The sequence below is a fragment of the Anolis carolinensis genome, chromosome 6, assembly GCF_035594765.1.
Source record: "Anolis carolinensis isolate JA03-04 chromosome 6, rAnoCar3.1.pri, whole genome shotgun sequence".
Taxonomy (NCBI): Eukaryota; Metazoa; Chordata; class Lepidosauria; order Squamata; family Dactyloidae; genus Anolis; species Anolis carolinensis.
Window position 1 is genome coordinate 47,396,673 of NC_085846.1, and position 23,475 is coordinate 47,420,147.

Here is a 23,475-nt window from a genome sequence, read left to right on the forward strand (position 1 = left end):
TGAGGAGCTCTAAACCCCATATACAGTTCACCTATACATCTCTCCAAATATCTATAAGACTGTACATAGTTTTTATTACATTCTGAATCCTGAAAGATCAAACCCAGTCCTATCTACTCCAGCTGTTCATTTGCAGCAATGGAGGGTTAGTTGTTTATGGGAAACCCACAAGCAAAACAATCCTCTTATGTTTGCCCTAATAATTGCTATTGAGAGGTATGCTGCCTGCGGTTGGTCATGAAGTTGCTATTGAGAATGAAGGGCTAATGGTCATTCATCTAAAAGTTTTGAAAACCTTCCCAGAATCCACCAGCCACCATGACTACCAATATATCAACACTTCATTTTAGTCTTTTAAAAATGCAATATGACAATAAACACGTTTAATAAAGAAAAATGTAACTCATAATACAATACTAAAAAATTTTATTGTTTCTTTTTTAAAAAAATTATACATTGTGATGTTTGACTAAGAGAAGCTAAAAAAGCATATTATCAAAATATTTACCTCTATGTAAATTAAACATTCTCAGTATATGTGGCAGGCCTTAAGAAAACAGGCATATTCTAAGAGAGTCTATAATCCCACATTAAATTTTCCAAGCTTAGATTTGTATGTCCCTGATGGGGAAACAGAGGCAACTGACCAAGCTTCTGGTCTAAGCAGCATAGACCTCTATGTTAGCAAACCTTGAAAAAGCTCAGTTGAAAAATGTTGCCAGTTTTATGAGGTTTTATGGGCAACAGTGGGGTTCTGCATTACTGAAGGGTATTATTCTGGATCCTTTTCTAAGGCTATAAAGGACTGATGCATTGTTTTTGGAGAACTTATATTCACTGTTTCAATTATTTTCAGTCTCTTTTTACTAGGCACAAGAAAAGAAAGAAACTTTTTCTTAACTTTGAGAAAAATTAGTCATCCCTCTCACTTTCAAGGCTGTTCTTCACATAAGAAAAAAAATGAGAAAAATAGGTTTCTAAAGCAGGTTGAATTCTAAAAAAGTCACCATGTTATATGATCACACAAGTTTCACAGGGATTCACCTTTTCCCCAATGTGCCCAGAGTGAAGTGCTGTCTGCAACCAAGAGCCAACTGGTGTGATTATGAGGTATTTAGAAAACACACTTGCTAAGGCACAATAATTTTCAAAGGCTTGCTTTGATAATGTTTGATAACTTACAGAAGCTTATTTCATTGCTTCCCATCTAGAAAAATCCCCATATTCCAGAATGCTAGCAAACTTCTTTTAAAATCTGTATTGAAAAATTTATAATACAGGACAAAAAATATTTACAAATACGGTCAGCACAATTTATACATTTCAATATGTATACATCATGTTTTCTGAATTTACAAAAATACAGTAATATCTATATCTTACCAACTATACAAAAACGTAAATATGGGGAGAGAAAACCATATTTATTTTATACAAGTAAGCACTCGTATTTCATTCTCAAAAGAATAGAAGAACACCTGGAACCAGTGACGTTGGTGTTATGTGGTCCAAGTTTCAGTAGTGCTTATCATGAATTGTCCTAGAGAATAAGAAAGCACATCTCATAATTCAGAAGTATCTTGATAAGTGTTGAAGCACAGCTTGCTTATGAAAGGAAGGATAAGCTTAGGCTCCAAAATATCTGGAATTGCTCAGAAAAAAGCTTCACTACCTCGGTCTACACTGTGGGTCTGTGTTTGAGAGTGAGTCTGCGTGTGTGTGAGAGAGAGAGAGAGAGAGAGAGAGAGAAGAGAAAGAAAGAAAGAAAGAAAGAAAGAAAGAAAGAAAGAAAGAAATAGAATGAACATATCTGACATTGTTTGATTTTTGAAGCTAAGATGAGTTCAGCCTTGTTAGTGTTTGGATTAGTATTGGGGAATTCCAGTTAGAACTAGGAAAAACTCCTGCCTAAAATCCTGGAAAACCATTGTTGCTGTCAGAAATGACAATACTTGACTAGAGGGACAAAGGATTAAACTCAATATAAGACAACTTCCTATGTTCCTAATATGACTAGTTCAACCTCACTATGGGGAAGACGTTCTGAGACTGATCCCATTATTCATTTTGTCAGCAAAGGCATCCAAAGCCTATCCTTCACTCCTTGCAAATAAGGGTCAACATTATATTTACTATAATGTACAACTCCTTAAAATAGTCTGTCATTGTAGAAATTTGTTCATTATACAGATACTATATTACTGTATCTTTGTTGCAAGATAACCCACTGTCTCCTTGGACTTAGTATGCCCATGGTCCAAATAAAGCCTTCTGGATATAGTTGACCAAATGAAAGCATACTTATGTCAATCCTTATAACTATATCTTGGTTACTAAGTTTTGGTTTATCCTGTATTTCACTGTGATTGTGATGAAAACCAAGGACATAAGTTGCCAAGAAGCTCTCATATGCAAATCCACTGTATTGAATTAACTGAGTCTGTATAAATTGCCTGTTGATTGCAATGTGATTTTTAAAATATAATTGTTTGCCCAGTAATAACGGGGGTATTTAGCGGGGGATGATGAGTTTTAAATGTCATTTTAAATTGTATTTATTGTATTTTAATTGTTTTTTTAACTTTATATCCACACACTATTTAACTGTTTTAAAATTTTAATATTTGTTTTGTTTAAAGTTGTCATTAGATTGTGTGGTTGTTGGCTGCCTTGAGTTCCCAAGAGGAGAAAGGCAGTGTATACATAAAGTTAATAATAATAATATATGTCATACAGTAATGCTGCTATCATAGGCCATCACACTGCAAGAACATATTTAAGGTCTTGAAAGGGGGTTGTTTGTAGAAACAATAGAGGATGACAGATGGAAAAAATTAAAAGTTAATATTCAGTTATTTTCTTCAAAAGCAGCATGCAAATCAAGTTTCTAAATTCTCATGGTTGAATGATTTTTTGAAAGTTAAGATGGATCCCTTTAATACAAACCTAAGAAATCCATTTACTTACTGAAAATACTGTCTGTCAAACCATGGTTGAGAAGCCTAATATAGGAGAAGCTTTCCTCTGATAGAGAAGGGAGGGAAAGTTAAGCAAAGTCAACTTGACTTCTTATTAAATCTGGAGCCTACTAACAGATGCAATTCTTTTCCTTTTTCTACTTTTTCATATTTACATAATCACTGGATAACACTGCCTTGCAGTTTTGCAATATTTACTTTCAAACAATTTTTTGCAAAGTTTTCTCAACATTGTGTTGTTGAAGGTTTTCTCAACAATCTTTTGAGGAATTAATAAAAGTTGTTGATCAGATTTATTTAATTAATTTATAGCCCACTTTTCTCCCATGTGGGATTCAAATGTTCATATTATCCTTTTATATTGCAATCCAGTTTTAGACCCCCTACTGTACAATAGGGTCCTTGTTATCTGCTGGGGTTTAAGTCCAGGATACACACACCCTTCTCATGGAGACCAAAAATCTATGGTTGCCCAAGTCCCATTATATGCAATGACACAGTAAAACGGCACACTTTATATAAAAGGGCGAACAACTCAAATATGTTATGGAGAGAACTTAAAGATATGCGAAATGGCAGGGACTACATTTCCCTTTCCAGGGTCAGAATTCAGATGTCAAAGTAGTAGGAAATTGACATATCTGGGCATTGCAATGGAAGAACTAGATAAGCTATAAATACTAGATATTATCCAAACCCCTTCCAACTCAATAGGCGATTCCACTTGAAACTAAAAGACAAAATTTAAAAGACACCCAGAGAGTGTGTGGGGACATTGGGGGGGGGAGGGCTGGATTGAAATAAAGTAAAAGCTATTCAGCAGGGAAATGCAGCCCTCCAAAGTTCTGTGAAAGCCTAATGTAGCCTCTCAACCCCTGACAATTCCTCACTCCTGATCTAAACTGAGACAAAAGTGTGAAATGTCTCATTTCTCTGCATTGCTGGTGACCCTTGAAGATGACACTGGCAAGATGAAAGAATGTCTTCTACGCTTAATGCCCGAAATGAAAACTGACTGATGCAATAACAAAAGGTTCACTGTGAACCATCTTTACATATTTATTTACTTACCGCTGTGATATACTCTGTGTTGGGTGTTGACCTAGGATTCTTCTCTGAGAGAGAAGGCGATCTGCATTCTGATGAAAGCTTGGATCCTTCATCCAGAAATGCCTTGGTAAGGGCTGGGGAGAACTCAGAGTGGACAGAGCTGCTGAAACTGCTTGTCCTCTCTCTTGATGTGTCCTGGGATGATTCAGAACTCTCTGTAACAACATGAATTAAAAGATATGATCAGCCTAATATTCAACAGGAATTCTATCAAGACATCTGAAAGACAATTCATGATGATTCTTTGTATACTGCAACACACCAATTGCTAACTTTCCAAAATTATAAAGGCCATTCTTAGGTCAATGGTTCAGCCTGGGGAGCCATCCACTTCTGGCCAGATAAAGGATGACAAAAGCATTAGAAAAGCTGCCAAGAGATTTTTGTATTCTAGCAGGCCAGATCCAGTCAAATGTTGTTTCCTAATGGCTATTATGGAGCCAAACAGATCTTTGGTAGTGGTACTAGCAGGAAAGCTTCTCTAACACCTCATTCTCCATTGTCAATCCCTGCTTATCACCCCCTTCAATATTAGGCTGCAAGAGACTGTGAGGAAATACTCTCACTTCAAGCAGAGCAGTAATGAGGTCCAACAGACCAGATTTCTAATCCAAATGAACTGAGTGTATATATTTGATCAGCAGTCCCCAATCTTTTTTAGATAGAAGCAAATTGACTTACAACCTCAATACATTAAAAATAGGCTTTTAAATAGGGAAAATGAAAATACATCAAAATAGATTTGTCAGTATAATATCATTCAAAAAAAATGTTAACACAACATATTTAATGCGATTATTGAAATTATAACTATGTAACAAGCTTAAACATTCACAGTTGAGTTTTGGTTAATGCCAACATCATTCTCAACATTTAATCTGTTTCTTGTTTTGGTTTTCAATTGAAGAAGTGCTGAAAATTCACTCTCACGGAGATATGTAGAAACAAAGGAAAGTAAAATTCGAAATTCAGCTGCCCGTCAACCCCACAGAAAAGTGACCTCATTTGCAGTCGCGACCCATAGATTGGGAACCACTGATCTAGATATACCCAGAATCTTCTTCAATGGACTAGGGGTGCATAGCACATGCTGGGCTTCTTCTGCAGACTTCCTCTGATACGGTAAGAATTTTTTCAGAGACAGAAGGTTTAAAACCAGTGGACTAACGCAGTATGTGGTTCAATTAAGTAAGGAGGACAAATAAATTATACCTTTTTTCTTTACTATCTTATTGCCATACGTTTGCAAACCACCTGCTTATTTATATACTATATTTTTAGAATTGTTCAGAGCAAGACTATTAAAACTAAAAAGGCAATTGGTCAGAGTGCTTAGTGATACAATTTAAAGACATTATCAAAAATGCTGCCATAGTATGACATACTGGTTCTTTTTTGTTCAGTGAAGTGAATTCTTAATTTACATACTGGTCTTCTCAAATGCAGGCACTATAATGCACTTACCCACTGAGGGCTGGCTTCCAACTTCTTGTTCCAACTCATCTTCTTCAATACAGGGTCTTACATCATATGACCAGTGGTTGATTGGTGGCCGTACTAAGCCAAGATGAGATGCAGCAGAATATACATGCAGGTTGAGTGACCCCAGGATGGAAGAGGAGGACTGGCTGCTAGAGGAAGATGTACTGCTGTTTGAGATCGTGGAATGAGGCCTCTTGAATGGTGTAGAGTGGTCAAATGAAGAAACAGCTATAGAGGCACGAGTCCTTGATTCTGGTGGGACAAAGAAAAATATTTCTTCCAACTCTTACAATACTCAAAAGACAAAGTAAATGCATATTAGTTTGGCTGAAAAACTAATTCTGAAGTACAGGTTGATGAATACTTGCTTATAAAAAGAGTAAAGTTTTTTTCTATTTGCAAATACAAAAAATGTAGCTATAATAAATATTTGTAATGAAAATGGATGCATTTATTTTATTTTATTTATTATATTTATTTGTATCTCACTTTCCTCTCTGGATCAAGATCCAAAGTGGCTTGCAACCTTAAAAACAATACCTACAAATATAAATAATTAAAACAGAATTAAATATGCTATTGTTAAACCAAGTCAATTAAAATCACATTAAAACAAATAAAAATTGTTGAAACATCTAAAAACGATAAGCTGATTATCAAAATATTGCCTTCCTTTGGCTGAAAGAAAACTGCCCCAAAATCAGAAATGGGAAATGCCTGAGATAAGAGGACAATTACAGAAAAAGGTTGTAAGCCAATAGTGGATCCTGTGCCACCAGGAGATTTTGGGATTTTCATCTCGGCTGTTAATCAGCCATCCAGGGTGCTGTACTTATTTGGAGAAAGGGTTACTGCTTTGGATAGTTCTTTAAATGTCTGGACTACAATGCTGAGAAAATTCATTACTTCACTGACAGCTACCATACACTTCATTTGCTTTACACACCAAGGACTCAGGCCCAGTCCCCTGTTGTCTAAAAAGGGCTGAGGAAAGACTTTGGTTTGAAAACCGAGCCAGGTGCTGCTAAGTCGCCAAAGAAACTAGTGTAAGTACCAAACAATACCTGTTCTCTTCATGATAAAGTCTATAGCACGATCACTTATAGCTGCCTCACTTGGCTTGATGTCCATGAATGGTTTATTCCCTATGCCCATAGACACCATTTCTTGCATTCGGAGTTCTGAAACAAACCACCAAAATCATAGATTAAAAAATGATTAAATAGTTTTTAAGGACTGGATACTCTATATTAATGAAATAAAAACATCATAGCTCAGGGTTATAATGGTCACAATGTAAATAAGAACCAAAGGAGTAAACACTGATGGCTATTTATGCCACATGGAGACAATTTTGGGGAGTATTTATTCTTGTTTTGATTTTGTTTTGTATTAAAATGAGAATGAAACATTTGCCGTAAGTTTATCTTCTACTTAGAGGTGTCAATGACACAACTGGATTAAAGGTCTGGAAACACAATGCAAAATGATTCTGAAATCCAACATCATATGATCTAATCTATCTTCGTGACTGCATCTCCTCCTATGAATCGGCACGGACTCTAAGATCTGCCGGGGAAGTTCTCCTCTTGGTCCTGCCTCCATCTCAAGTGTGGTTGGTGGGGATGAGGGAGAGGGCCTTCTCGGTGGTGGCCCCCTGGCTTTGGAACGCCCTCCCCAGGGAACTCAGGCAAGCCCTCACATTACAGCACTTTAAGAAAGAATTTAAAATATGGTTGTTTCAGTAGGCTTTGCACACTGTTTAGATAATTGCCAACCTAATTGCCACCATGTTACATCTCTTAAGGGAATACAGTTAAAATGCTGAATCATTGTATGAATCTTTTAATCATGGCTGCAACCATATTTTATTATCTCTACCGTGTTTCCCCGAAAATAAGACAGTGTCTTATATTAATTTTTGCTCCCAAAGATGCACTAGGTCTTATTTTCAGGGATGAATTATTTTTCCATGAAGAAGAATTCACATTTATTGTTGAACAAAAAAATGAACATTTATTATATACTTTACAGTAGTTGTCATCACAAACCAGCATAACCAGACAAACTGTGAATTCTATCAAGAATTTCTTGTTACTACCACTATTTCCATGTACAACACTCTATGGCACGTACATTTACCGATCCTGCATGCTCTGGTGTTCTGTTCGTTGGGCATGCTTCCAAACAAAAACTTTGCTAGGTCTTACTTTCAGGGGAGGCCTTATATTTAGCAATTCAGCAAAACCTCTACTAGGTCTTATTTTCTGGGGATGTCTTATTTTAGGGGAAACAGGGTATTTAATAGAGGTTGTTTTTATTAATTTTATATGTTGGTTTTATCTATTATGTAACTGATTTAATACATTGTTGTATTGTATCTTATATGTCATGGCACCATTGTGTAAGATGCCTCGAGTCCTTATGGGAGATGGAGGCAGGGTATAAATAAAACATTATTGTTGTTGTTATTATTGTTATTATTGTTGTTATTGTTATTATTATTATTATTATTATTATTAAACATCTGGTCATGCAACTGGACTTGGGCTTGATCCACCTGATAATATCCCTTTGGAGTAGATGAAATGGGACTGAAACTTGGAAATGAACTTTTAAGATGAATTGGTATAATGACATTCCAAAGCAATTCATAAGTGAGCAGTAGTAATTGGATGTTCTGGACAGGAGAATCACTCTTTCGCTATTCTGAGGGCAAACACAGCTCTGCCAGTGACTAGAAACCACCTGTAAATAGACTTGGGAGCTGCATGCGGCTGGTGGGTTGCAGCTTGCCCATTAATGCTATAGAGTAAGTTCAAGATGAAAACCACATGCTGGTAACAGGCAAAAGGAAATCCAACTATATAATTGTACAAGGTTTAAAAATAATTCAGTATCTGGTTATTACTTACAACAGGGGAATTAAGAGAAAGATCAAGCTGTTTTGACTTTTGGTAAAGGTCATAGAACTGCTTTGAGAACACTCCCTGAAAACTATGTTCATAGCAGGCCTAACTAAAAACAGAAGGTGGAGGGGTTTTTGCTCAATCCAAAAAGAACTGCCTAATAAGTGTTGCATTCGTTGTACATTATACTATAGACATACCTCGGTTTCTCAAGGCTTGTCTCCAAAGAATCTTTCCTATGATATCTGTCCATGCATTTTTTATTTCTGCTGAGTTAGCCTGAAGGATGTAGGTGTCCTGGGATTTTCTTCTCCTTCGAAACCAGATTTCAAATCTCAATCCACTATCTCCAACATTCTCTGTCATTCCAATCTCAGCTGTCTACCAGCAAATGTGAAGCAAGAAAAAAATGAGTAGAGCTCAGCATAGTTCAGTAGCAAGAAACGATGTTAGTTTTACTAAACTGTATGTGGATCACTGTTGACAGTGATTTTCAACCATAGAAGGATAATTTCAAGCAAGTAACTTCTGCTGGGATTCCTGCTGCCTTTCCAGTTTCTCAACTTTTACTTATCTGAAATCCCTCCATTTTCCTCAGATTACTCCTTATTCCAATAAAACCTGACACCAAGTACCATTACATAGGTAAAAGCAGGTGCTTGTAACATTATTTGGATTCTTATTTTCTCTTTAAAAAGAAGCTGCTGCTTTAGGAAAGACTGATTTGGAGACATGGAACAGGGCCATAGCCGGGGGGGGGGGGGGGGTTTAAGGGTTCAACCTCCCTCGAAATTTGTCAGGTTAAAACAAAACCTGGTTTATTCACGAATTTTAACTGGTTTACCAATTTATGAGTAAACCAGGTTTTTTTTTAACCTGACACATTTCGAGGGGGGGGGGTGCACTTTTAACACCTCCCTCAGGCTATGGCCCTGGATGAAGATTATTCCAGTAGGCCCTTCGCTTTTTATAGATTTTACACTTATGGTTTTGATTATCTGCAAGTTTGAAACACCTCAACTTCTCTTCACATAGCAGCCCACCCTCAAGAAGTGAGAGGGATCTTCAGGAAGCAAGTCTCTGTTCCATCTGGTATCTCACTTCCTTTCCCAGATGAAACAAAGACTTGAGGCATGCAGGTAAGGAGACGAGCAGACACCACAAAGTTTCACCTATCCCACGAATACAGTTCCTCTTCCTATATGCTGTGAATATCTGTTCCATCCAGGTAGAGGAAGAGGAGTATTAGGCAGAACAGGAATACACAGCACATAGGAGGAGGAGGAGGAGGAAGAAGAGGAGGAGGAATCAATTCTGACTAGGCTAGACCTTTGTCTTCTTCCAGCTTGCTGCAGATTTCCTTCCTTTGCCCAGATGAAAGAGAGACTTGAGCCATGTAGGAAGGGGAAAAGCAGCCAGCTTCTCTGGGATAAGTAAAATGGCACGTGGGGCCTGTTCATCCCCCAGGAACCGCAGTGGTGGCACCCTATTCCCACTTCCCATTTTCCCAGGAGAGCTGTGCCCCTAACCACCATGAAAGTGGAGGGACAACTGTAGTTCATTCCCACTCACCATTGCTTTGCCCGGAATTGTTCTCTCAAGGAGCTTTTGCATCCATAGCATTCCAAATGTGTGTTTAAATTACCAATACAGTAATTAAAGTGATGCTGGGCAGGGGGAAGTTGACAGGCTTGGAATAAAGAAGCATTACCAGGAAAGCAAGTATCTTTGTGCTGCAACCACCCCTATGCCTTCTCTCAAAAATGGCTATTGAAATTTTGTTACATGAACTCACATGTGAAATACTGTTGGAGTGAAACAGATAAGATATTTATAATCTGAATGCTTTAGCATTTACCTGATTTTGTTTTAGCTAACTGTATTGTTCCAATTGCATTAATTCTCCCTCATCAATTATCAAAGTCTTACACCTCTGCTTCCTTGGCTAGACCCATAGGCTATGACCAAAAAAAAAAAACCCCTAAACACTTCAAAGTCATATCAACACTGTGAGATTGAGGAACCAACTGTTCACTGCACATAGAAACATTGATGACTCTAAATACATTTATCTCATATTTCTTCTCAAAATAGTGTACATAGTGTACTGCATCGTATGCTTTTAACATAACATTTCAAGCTTGAAAGATGAATTTACCTTAAATGACTGTTTATACATGTAAATGTCATATCCCCCATCAATCTTTTTTGTTTTACTAAACAAGATGAGGTCTTCAAAAAGGAAGAGATGCCTCAAATACTTCTTTCTGCCACAGTACACAGTAAACTCATCTTGACATCTCAGTTGTCCTTGTTCTTTCAGATTGACCTGATGAGAGCAAAAGAATAATTTTTCCCAAATAACAGGGTGAGTTGATTTTATTAAGTCTGAGAATAGGTTACTCTTTTAACAACATGCATGAAATGAAATTTCCTGAAAACTAGAAAAAATAAATTATTATGTATTGGAAAAATTTATAGATAGATACAGTTTATTGATTAGTCCTCTGACCATATCAACAGTAAAAGACAAAAGACAAGTACACAAAGACACAATAAACACAAATCTCTATTCTAACACTCCTGTAATAATTAGCTAAAATACATTTAGGCACTTAAAACTTGATTAAATAATACGTTTGGTAAAATCGGATTAAATTAAATTACAAAATAATTTTAAATTAATTCATCACCATGACAAAAGACCAGTTTTGTGAGAGAGATCTCTCAGGTGGAACACTTTTATAATAAACTAGCTGTGCCCGGCCACGCGTTGCTGTGGCGAAGTCTGGTGGTATGGGAAATAAAGTATTGAGGAATTGGTGGTAGTTAAGGTCAAGGGTAAAGGTTTTCCCCAGACATTAAGTCCAGTCGTGTCTTACTCTGGAGGTTGGTGCTCATCTCCATTTCTAAGCCGAAGAGCCGGCGTTGTCCGTAGACTCCTCCAAGGTCATGTGGTATGACTACATGGAGTGGCGTTACCTTCCCGCCGGAGCAGTACCTATTGATGCACTCACATTTGCATGTTTTCGAACTTCTGTGTTGGCAGAAGCTGGGGCTAACAGTGGGGGCTCTCTCCGCTCCCCCAATTCAAACCTGTGGCCTTTCGGTCCAGAAGTTCAGCAGCTCAGCGCTTTAACACGCTGTGCCATCAGGGGATATTATTTCCTAAAGGTTGTGAATATACAATATTTCTGATTGGTTTTTTTTGTTTGTTGGAGGCAAGTATGAATGCTGCAATTAGGAAAAATGATTAGGATGTAATGGCCTTGCAGCTTTAAAGCCTGGCTGTTTCCTCCCTGAGTGAATTTATGGTTGGGAGGTGTTAGCTGGCCCTGATTGTTTCCTGTCTGGAATTCCCTTGTTTTCAGAGTGGTGTTGTTTGCGATATTTTATGTGCTTCTACTGTCTGTGGCCCTGAGAAAACAGAGGATTTTCCAGACTTTGATGATGGGAATACTTTGTTGGGAGGTGTTAGCTGGCCCTGATTGTTTCCTGTCTGGAATTCCCTTGTTTTCAAAGTGGTGTTGTTTGCGATATTTTATGTGCTTCTACTGTCTGTGGCCCTGAGAAAACAGGATTTGCCAGACTTTGATGATGGGAATACTTTGTTGGGAGGTGTTAGCTGGCCCCGATTGTTTCCTGTGTGGAATTCCCCTGTTTATTTACTGTCCTGGTTTTAGAGATTATATTGTTCTGCATTATTCTATCCCAGTAATTATTTCATATTAAAGAAGAATCTCACTTATCCAACATTCGCTTATACAATGTTCTGGATTATCCAACGCAGTCTGCCTTTTCATAATCAATGTTTTTGTAGTCAGTGTTTTAAATTCATTGTGATATTTTAGTGGTAAATTTGTAAATACAGTACAGTAGAGTCTCACTTATCCAACATAAACGGGCCGGCAGAACGTTGGATAAGCGAATATGTTGGATAATGAGGAATTAAGGATAACCCTATTAAACATCAAATTAAGTTATGATTTTACAAATTAAGCACCAAAACATCATGTTATACAACACATTTGTCAGAAAAAGTAGTTCAGTACACAGTAATGCTATATAGTAATTACTGTATTTATGAACTTAGCACCAAAATATCACGATATATTGAAAGCATTGACTACAAAAATGCGTTGGATAATCCAGAACGTTGGATAAGCGAGTGTTGGATAAGTGAGACTCTACTGTAAATACTACATAGCATTACTGCGCATGGAACTACTTTTTCTGTCAAATTTGTTGTATAATATGATGTTTTGGTGCTTAATTTGTATAACGATTACCTAATTTGATGTTTAATTGGCTTTTCCTGAATCCCTTCTTATTATCCAACATATTCACTTATCCTGCCGGCCTGTTTACGTTGGATAAGTAAGACTCTACTGTATATTTCTAATCTTATATTATCTGCTCAGAACTGGATTATCTGAGGCCCCTTCTTCACAGCTGTATAAAATGCACACTGAAGTGGATTATATGGCAGTGTGGAGTCAAGATAATCCAATGCAAAGCAGATAATATAAGATTATAAATGGGTTATATAGCTGTGTTGAAGGGCCTTGAGTCTACACTGCCATATAATCCAGTGCAAATTAGATAATCTGTGGAAGAAGTCTAAGTGAGGCCTAAATCTGCCTGTCCCCTAACTGAAACCTGGCTGTCCCTTGGCTGGTTGCTAGGCAACCAAGTGGGCAGAGATTAGCCCTCTAAACTGGCAGCAATTGGATAAAAAAAAATTATTGCTCTCCCTCTAATTAGGACTTTATTTTTCTTTTCTTTTTGTTGTATCAACCTTGAGGCGTGGATGATGGGTTGTGTTGTCAAATTTTGAGGTTGGGGGGCCTGTACTTTTGTTGTTTTGTGAATTGCCGTGATGCCATCACTCTTTTATATATATAGATTTGGCGATGCAGTGGACTGAATGTAGATTCTCCCCAGAAAGAAAATAGGACAGTTTGTCATTTGGATCCCAGTTGATTGTTCTAACAAAAACAGTTGTAAATATTGAGATCAGTATTGGAATAATATTGAACAAAGAAAAACAAATAAAGAATTGTGGCTATTACCAGATTAATTTAACAAGACTAAAGGACAAAATATGTCATTCCATAACTTAAGATCAACAGCCCATGAAAATATCATTCTGTGTGGACAGAGCGAATACATGTCTGCTAAAAGGTCTAATTTTTCAATATCTTTGATAACTTTGCTTGTATGCAGATTTCTCTGAAAGAGCCATTTTCCATATTTTGTGCAGTTTCAAAAAGAAGCCATTTAAAACCTTGTCATCAGCAGCAACATTCTAACTAAATGTTGAGCAAAAGATATCCACTTTCATCCTTAAAGACATACAGAAAAGAAGTGCTCTGCAGCATTTTATGGGTTCCCCTGTTACTTGGGTTATAATATAAAGTAGCTGTTTTCATAACCAGATTTTATGTGCACTTGTTAAGTGCATTAAAATTAAAAGATAGTGTAATTAACTGCAAACCTCAAGAAGACACAGATGAAGAGGAAGGACAGGTTGCTTACCTGTAACCATGTTTCTTCGAGTGTACTCTGTGAATTCACACTAATGGAGAAACTGCGCCTGCGCAGGTTCCAACAGAAACTCTTCCAAGCTGAAGTTCAAATTTTGGCGGTAACCACGCCCCCCTTCCCAAGGGGCATATAAGGCAGCCCCAGGCGTCCGCTCTCCAGTTCCTGCGCCGCCAAGGCAACGAGAAAGGGAGAGGTTTGCCAGAGGGGAAGGAAGGGCGGGTTTGTGTGAATTCACAGAGTACACTCGAAGAAACATGGTTACAGGTAAGCAACCTGTCCTTTTTCTTCGTGTACTCTGTGAATGCACACTAATGGAGACTGACACGCTGAGGTCCTGGATGAGGACCTCCAAGGACTCTCAGCCTCCGGCCGTCTCCTCTCGTGAGGCTATGCCTCCCCCCGAGACTGTACTTTCCTCTCCCCCTCAGTCCCCTCAAGGTGCTGAGGAGGAAGATGTCACCCAGACTCTGTCCTCTCGGCCTCGGTGGTCTCTCTCGGCCTGGACCTTTCTCCCCCTCATGATGCGTATGAGGCGGACCCTCCTTCGCCAACTGACAACATACGTGCTTTCTCTGATCAAATGGTCAGAATGGCCGATGCCCTGGGTATGGAGATCAAGCAGACCTACAAAGCAGTGTCTGATCCAGTTTTCAAAAGGGTTCAAGCCCAAGCTCCGCCGGCCACGCTGTTGCCCTTCTTGCCCTACCTCCTAGATGTCATTCAGGCCTCCTGGAAAACTCCATCTACTATACCCCCGACCTCGAAGAGGATCGAGACTTGGTACCGTACCGACGACGATTCCCTGGAGTGGCTAAAGCACCATCCCGACCCTAATTCTTTGGTCGTCAAGGCCTCCCAATCCTCCGGCTGCCAATCGAATACTCCGGCCGATAGAGAAGGGAAGCGCTTCGACGCTGTGGGTCGAAAGCTGTACTCTGGGGCCCTTTTACTTATGGAGCCTGCATGGGTGCCTACCAGCAAATTATCTGGGAAAAGGCCCAACCTTTCTTTGCCAAACTCTCAGACGAAAATTGTTCCGTCCTTACCACCCTCCAACAGGAGGCTGATTCGCTGGCCCACCACCAAATCCAGATGGCGAAGCATACTGGGGACACGGCGGGTAAGATGATTGCACATGCAATCGCCATCCGTCGCCATGCCTGGCTGAGGTCGTCCGGTCTGTCCACATCTTCCAGGCAGGTTATCGAGGATCTTCACATATACTCTCACGTAAAATCGTTGTCTATTTTGGCACTGGACAACATTTGTGTTGTGGTTCAACAACATCTGAAGGGCCACACAATTCATACCCCTATTTTATACGGTCTCTTTGAATGTTAGAGTTCAAACAGCAGGGTTCAGTGCAAAGTTTGGGGCAATTTCAGATGGTGAAGGACCTTGATCATCTTCGCTAAGTACTCTATGGCCTAAATAACATCAAGGAGCTTGGCCACAGTCCTGATGTAATTTGTCTTCTGGAAGCTGCTTCTGCTTGCCAAACAAGAAAAATGCAATGTGAGAGAAGGTACCTTGATCTCGGATTGTTTTTGCAGTCAATGCTTGGCTTGATGAGCCAGCTTTCATTCCCTCTCTAACCCATGTAGTATGGCTGGGCAGAGCTGGAAATGAGTGATGATATAGTGGGAGAACCACACTCACTCACACATATATTCAGCAAAGGGGTTTTCAGCAGCTGTTTTCTTCTTAATAGCAAACATAAGATAAGCATTATTTATATGGTTGCTGCAGATATGAGATTGAAAAAGAATAACTTGCCGAAAACTAGCTGTATGAGTAGGCAAAATATGAGCGGAGCCCGTTCTAGTTCATAGCCTTGCACTACGCAAATGTATCTGAAAACATAATGTTACTTGAAAGGAACAATGGGAAGTTGGGAAGTGACTGCACTTACATCACATCCTCTGATGGCATCCATTGCAAGCAAATCATTCCCATGGCGAAGCTGAAATTTGACCATTTCTTCAGCTGCACAGAGAGCTTCAAGCTCTTGTTCTTGTCCTGCTGAACATTCCTTGATGAGATCTTTCAAAAGGAGTGCGTATTTGCTCATTCTCTGTATGGGTTTCAGCAGGTAAGATGCCAAATTCATTTTATCACCCAATTCCTGTTGCTTATTCTGTGGGAATGTCCAAGGAACAGCACATAATGATTAACAACAAAAGAGAAAAAGGCCAACAAAATTATGGAGACATTTAAAGACAGAGTGTTGAATGGTAGTTACCTTAAAGAAGGCATTTCCATGGCTTATAAGTAAAGTGTCTGACTGGGGCTTGTTTTTGCTATATAATGCGTACATCCCAAACTGTTCCTCCTGAAATAAAAAATATAGGCATCACATTTAATTTGTGTTAAGTAATTTTTTCTGAAAAAAATTAAGACCAAATAAGTAAGTTTAGGACCCCCTGGTCTAAATGTTTTTCATATTAGGGGTGGGGCAGAGCACCAAACACTATATATCCAGAACAATCTGCGCCAATTGTGCCATAACTCCAGTACACTAATCATTTATATCTCCCATTGCTGTTGGGGAGTTATAAGCTAAGGAGCTTTCTGTGGGATGGGAAATGGGGATAGAATAAACATCCTCCTCCTCCAAGGTTGATTCCCAGCCTTTGGGGGATGAATGTCTCTTCAACGTGTAATATCCAGAAACAGTATCCCACAAACAATATTATTCTACTCTTCATGAGCAAAGAGACATTTCATTGATACAATTTTGTGGCCAATTAAGAGGTAACTGCACCAATAACAATCCATTTCTTCAAAAATGAGACTTACATATCTGAGGAAACAGTGGCTAACTCGCAGGGGAAAGTCTACACAATGTTCCAATTCTTTCAGGAAATATTGACAATGGAAGTCATAGAGTTTTTCTAAATTTCCAAAGATGATGTTCCGCTTCCCGCGTAAATCCTGAGGTAGGTCACTCCTCTCCAATTCAGGAAAATAGCTGTCAATGATATATCCTAAGGATCTGACATACTCTCTTTCTGTTGTGATCATTTCGTCCATTATATGGTTTAGTTTATTACTGAAAGAAACAGAGGAACTACATAAAAGCCAGATCAACAGTGATTTTAAATTTAATAGTGACTTGGTAACAAAAGGATTACTAATTTATCAACATTTTAGTGAAATAAATATACAAATATCTTTATGACATAGATAAAGCAGGCACTCTGCTATCTTTCTAGATGTCCTGGATTATAATTTTCACAATTCCTAAGTATTATTGCACTGCCTGGGGGTTATAGGAGCTATAGTCTGATTCATTTGGAAGACACCAGGCTTTTTGTCCCAACTGCATTAACTATACCTCCCCCCCCCCCCCACACACAACAATTTTACCTTTAACCCATAATATTACCTTCAAATTGAAGGCACAGCAATACACACAAATATAGCTCCATCATATATTAGTAAATCAGTCAATCAGACCAAAACACCATTATGGAATCAAAATAGATAGCACTTGCATGGTAGCCATACATGGGAGTTTGTTCACTCTATCACTTCACTGATAAGAGCTAACTTTAAGATCCATACATTTCTATCCAGGATATGCTTCTAACAAGATTTTTACATATCTGTTTTGTAAGTCAAATGATGCACACACATCTGGATGGCTGGAATTTCTGCCATCCCAAACATATCAAAACATCATATCTATATATATAAAAGAGTGATGGCATCACGGCAATTCACAAAACAACAAAAGTACAGGCCCCCAAACTCAAAATTTGACAACACAACCCATCATCCATGCCTCAAGGTTGATACAACAAAAAGAAAAGAAAAATAAAGTCCTAATTAGGGAGAGCAATAATTTTTTTATCTAATTGCTGCCAGTTTAGAGGGCTAATCTCTGCCCACTTGGTTGCCTAGCAACCAGCCAAGGGACAGCCAGGTTTCAGTTAGGGGACAGGCAGATTTAGGCCTCACTTAGACTTCTTCCACAGATTATCTAATTTGCACTGGATTATATGGCAGTGTAGACTCAAGGCCCTTCAACACAGCTATATAACCCATTTATAATCTTATATTATCTGCTTTGCACTGGATTATCTTGACTCCACACTGCCATATAATCCACTTCAGTGTGCATTTTATACAGCTGTGCAGAAGGGGCCTCAGATAATCCAGTTCTGAGCAGATAATATAAGATTAGAAATATACAGTAGAGTCTTACTTATCCAACGTAAACAGGCCGGCAGGATAAGTGAATATGTTGGATAATAAGAAGGGATTCAGGAAAAGCCAATTAAACATCAAATTAGGTAATCGTTATACAAATTAAGCACCAAAACATCATATTATACAACAAATTTGACAGAAAAAGTAGTTCCATGCGCAGTAATGCTATGTAGTATTTACAGTAGAGTCTCACTTATCCAACACTCGCTTATCCAACGTTCTGGATTATCCAACGCATTTTTGTAGTCAATGATTTCAAGATATCGTGATATTTTGGTGCAAAGTTCATAAATACAGTAATTACTATATAGCATTACAGTGTACTAAACTACTTTTTCTGACAAATGTGTTGTATAACATGATGTTTTGGTGCTTAATTTGTAAAATCATAACTTAATTTGATGTTTAATAGGGTTATCCTTAATTCCTCATTATCCAACATATTCGCTTATCCAACGTTCTGCCGGCCCGTTTATGTTGGATAAGTGAGACTCTACTGTACTGTATTTACAAATTTACCACTAAAATATCACAATGAATTTAAAACACTGACTACAAAAACATTGATTATGAAAAGGCAGACTGCGTTGGATAATCCAGAACATTGTATAAGCGAATGTTGGATAAGTGAGATTCTTCTTTAATATGAAATAATTACTGGGATAGAATAATGCAGAACAATATAATCTCTAAAACCAGGACAGTAAATAAACAAGGGAATTCCACACAGGAAACAATCGGGGCCAGCTAACACCTCCCAACAAAGTATTCCCATCATCAAAGTCTGGCAAATCCTGTTTTCTCAGGGCCACAGACAGTAGAAGCACATAAAATATCGCAAACAACACCACTTTGAAAACAAGGGAATTCCAGACAGGAAACAATCAGGGCCAGCTAACACCTCCCAACAAAGTATTCCCATCATCAAAGTCTGGAAAATCCTCTGTTTTCTCAGGGCCACAGACAGTAGAAGCACATAAAATATCGCAAACAACACCACTCTGAAAACAAGGGAATTCCAGACAGGAAACAATCAGGGCCAGCTAACACCTCCCAACCATAAATTCACTCAGGGAGGAAACAGCCAGGCTTTAAAGCTGCAAGGCCATTACATCCTAATCATTTTTCCTAATTGCAGCATTCATACTTGCCTCCAACAAACAAAAAAAAACCAATCAGAAATATTGTATATTCACAACCTTTAGGAAATAATATCCCCTGATGGCGCAGCGTGTTAAAGCGCTGAGCTGCTGAACTTCTGGACCGAAAGGCCACAGGTTTGAATTGGGGGAGCGGAGAGAGCCCCCACTGTTAGCCCCAGCTTCTGCTAACCCAGAAGTTCGAAAACATGCAAATGTGAGTGCATCAATAGGTACTGCTCCGGCGGGAAGGTAACGCCGCTCCATGTAGTCATACCACATGACCTTGGAGGAGTCTACGGACAACGCCGGCTCTTCGGCTTAGAAATGGAGATGAGCACCAACCTCCAGAGTAAGACACGACTGGACTTAATGTCTGGGGAAAACCTTTACCCTTGACCTTAACTACCACCAATTCCTCAATACTTTATTTCCCATACCACCAGACTTCGCCACAGCAACGCGTGGCCGGGCACAGCTAGTATAGCTTTATATATCGTAAAAATCATCATATAGAGTGGCACCAATGGTGCTACATTTCCACAGTAGTGGAATTGCATGTTCCTGTGATGCAAGTGGTATACTGGGGACAGCAGGTCCACCGCATCAGGCAGAAGCCAAACAGCTATTGGGAAGAAGTAAAGGGTGGGTGTGGGTTTGACATTAGCAGAGACACCATAGCTAACAATTGATAATATTGCACATTTTAATCTCCATTTGAATCTGTGTTTTCCCTGTCTTGATTCTTGGGGAGAGGCAAATAATAAATATGATGATATTATTATTGTTGTTATGGCGCTGTAAACTCCTTTTCACTGTCTTTTACCATGAAGACTTTTACTATAATGAGACAATCCAAAACAAAACAACAGATAGGTCCAGAAGAGAACACTTTCAGGAAAGGATACAGCAGAGACAACTACATGTATGACTCTAGCTAATGAAGCAACTGGAATCAAGCTGAAAGGACTTTCAACTGCTCACATGCTCACAGGTGAAAGCAAGGTCTCAAGCTGTACAATACATAGGAATATTGAATGTGGGAAGCATGAATAGACCAAGGTAGATATCTTAAAACAAGAAATGGAATATATGAACATTACAATATTTGGGGCGAGCAAGGTAATGTGAACAGGAATTAAACATTTTTAATCAGACTACTATGGTTTGCCCCCCAGAAAACAAAATTTTAAGAAGAAATGGGGTGGCATTAATACTAAGGAGAAATTTGCAAAATTATTCAATGGATATTAAGAAATGCCTGACCAAATAATATCAATAACACTTTAGGAAAGACCCATGAATATACCAATAATCTAATTTTATGCTCCAACTACAGACGAAGAAGAAAAAGGAGGAAAGTGATCACTTCAAAATAGGACATTTTAGAGGAAACAGATCACTCCAAAATAGGACATAAGAGAACTGGAACACACAAATAGGAAACAGAGCAACACCGTGAATTGTGGAAAAATTTGGAATAGGATCAAGGCATGAAGCAGAAGAGCAACTTAGTTGTGAGAGGCAAACTGTTCATCACCAAAATATTTTTTATGTAACCAAAGAGGCAACTATATACAAGGACATCACGTGATGATGAATACAGAAATCAAATAAACTAAATGATCAGAAGCAGAAGATGAAGAAGATCAATTCTCTTTGCAAAAAATAAAACCAGGAGCAGATTGCAATTAAGAAATGAGAAGACTGGGACTTGGAAAACAGGTATAAATGAGCTAGATAAGATCCTAAAATGTAAAGATATGTATTTGAATACTACAGTTAGAATTGTCCATGCCATTGAATTTCCAGTATCAATGCCTAGTTGTGAAAGCTGGACAGTGAAAAAAGATGGCAGGAAGTAAATTTCAAATGTGCTGGAGAAGTGTTCTACAGATACCATAACTACTAAAATAACAAAAACGAAGAGGTCCAAGAGCAACTCAATCCTGAACTCTCAATGGAATCCAAGATGACTAAACTCAGGCTATCATACTTTGGACATATCATGAGAAAACACAGTGCTAGAAAAGACAACAATGTTTGGTTAGGTAGAAGGTAATGGGAAAAGATCAAGACTGCATCACAGATAGATTGACTCAATCAAGGAAGCCACAATAAGACCTGAGAAGGCTGTTGATGATAGTATGGCCATAAGTTGAAGTTAGGTGTTACTTTATATCCTTTGTTACTTAAGTTTAAACATATTGACAGTAATGACTACCAATACATCTATCAACAAAGAATTTAGAAACGGAAAATTGTGTGCCTTTTGTGGCTGATTAATAAGACCCCCCCCCTTTTTTTTTTTTGCTTTCTCTAAAGAAGTTGCTGGTGAAAGCAATATCATATCAATCAACTTCAGTGTTACACAGTATTCCTTCGGGTCCAGACTCTACATAAAAGCAGTGGCTAGCTGCTTTTTAAAACTGTTTTATTTTACACTTACATGCACATAAAATGATTTTAAAACAATCAAACTGTACTTCTGACATTTTTTTCTGGATCCCAAAAAATTGCTGTTAATCACTCAAAAACGTATTTATGACTTTTATTTTCAGCTGAAACATTTTTCTAATTAGTTACATTTTGTTTCTTAATCACATATAAATATAAATACATGGTATATATCTCAGACATCTCTCCATCCCTGAACATGGACACAGAAATTATTTGTGCACGATTCTCATCCAAAATTTCAGGAAGAGTAAACAGGTAAAAGAGTAAGCCATTGAAATCCACAAGCATGTGGACAACTTCAACAGAAAAGGGGAAACCATGAAAATGAACAAAATCTGGCTGCCAGTATTTAAAAACCCCCAAAATCAGAATAGTAAATAAAGAACAACACTCCAGACATCAATCAATCAGGGCCAACAAACACCTCCAAACAAAGGATTCCCCCAGGAAGGAAGAAGCCAGGCCCTGAAGCTGGCAAGGCCATATATGCTAATTAAGCTGATTAATTACAACATTCATACTGGCTTCCAACAGACAAGGGTTCTTTCTTCCACCCTGGACCTTCCAGATATATAAACCTCCCTTGCTTAGTTTCCAACATACCTCACAACCTCTGAGGATGCCTGCCATAGATGTGGACGAAACATCAGGAGAGAGTGCTTCTGGAACATGGCCATACAGCCCGGAAAACACACAACAACCCAGTGATTCCGGCCATGAAAGCCTTCAACAACACATTAAACGGGTAAAGATTGTTAAAAATTGATTCTCCAGTTACTTCCCAAACAGTTATTGCAGTGTGGCCAAGGGACTTTGCTATGATTTAAAAATATCAATTAAATCCAGCTCTTGTAAGTTTCTGATACAGCTAGACTAGTTTCTCACTCTACATCTCACTTTGGTAAAAGCAAGTATGCATTGATTAAACAGGGTTTACTGCCAATTGAACACAGAAGCTGAGCAACAAGATTAATTAGTCAGGAAGATACAATAATTTTGTTACTGAAACACTTTCCAAATAGTATAGGAAAGTTTCCTGTTACATCTGCATTACCTGACCTTTCCATTGTTGGCAGGGAAACATTCCTGAGATAACACACAGCTCCTTTCCCATGAATGATACCATTTCTCTAGTACATAGGAAATTCCTTTCAGAAAACCACACCAGGGAATGCAGGATAAAAAAGCAAACAGTGAAAGCAGTCAGAAAGATGAGGGCAAGGATTCAAAGAATGGCATATTTAGAGAGGTTATTTACCCCTTTCACCATCTGAATACTAAAACCCTCTGCAAACAATTTTGTTTGCTGTGTGGCATACTGAATGCATGTGTGAATGTGAATATCTTTCAGAGGGAGGAACTGCAATTCAAGAAGGCCCAAGCATTCCTTAGTACTTTGTCAACAAGTTAAAGCAAACTTGTTATGTTAAATCATCAACATTTACTAAAGACATTTCATAACCAAACATAATATTTGCTTATTTCTAGCTTGATGCACGTGTGCTTGTGTAAGTATAATCTTAGAAGAGATGTTCCTTCTTTAAATTATAAATCCAAGATTCCATAGCAGTGAGCCTTCGAAGTTAAAGTGATGTCAAACTGCATTCTGAAATCGTAGGATTAGAGAATGCGTAA

The 23,475-nt window shown here is 38.3% G+C and overlaps 1 protein-coding gene across 4 annotated transcripts in view; it reads right to left on the reverse strand.

Annotated features, from left to right (window-relative positions):
* Positions 1-409: 409 nt before the first annotated feature.
* Positions 410-23,475, reverse strand: part of plekhg4b (pleckstrin homology and RhoGEF domain containing G4B) — an 83,780-nt gene continuing 60,714 nt past the window's right edge. For 2 of the 4 annotated variants that reach the window (XM_062957905.1, XM_062957906.1), the window contains exons 15-23: positions 16,826-17,078; positions 16,269-16,358; positions 15,939-16,163; positions 10,638-10,808; positions 8,680-8,860; positions 6,635-6,751; positions 5,553-5,822; positions 4,050-4,243; positions 410-1,709 (exon numbers count right to left, since the gene is read on the reverse strand). In XM_062957905.1, coding sequence (XP_062813975.1) covers positions 1,653-1,709; positions 4,050-4,243; positions 5,553-5,822; positions 6,635-6,751; positions 8,680-8,860; positions 10,638-10,808; positions 15,939-16,163; positions 16,269-16,358; positions 16,826-17,078 — 1,558 coding nt within the window. In that variant the 3' untranslated portion in view covers positions 410-1,652. Of the gene's footprint in view, positions 1,710-2,967; positions 3,025-4,049; positions 4,244-5,552; positions 5,823-6,634; positions 6,752-8,679; positions 8,861-10,637; positions 10,809-15,938; positions 16,164-16,268; positions 16,359-16,825; positions 17,079-23,475 lie in introns of all 4 variants that reach the window. The other 2 variants (XM_008112999.3, XM_008113000.3) reach the window with 2 other exon arrangements.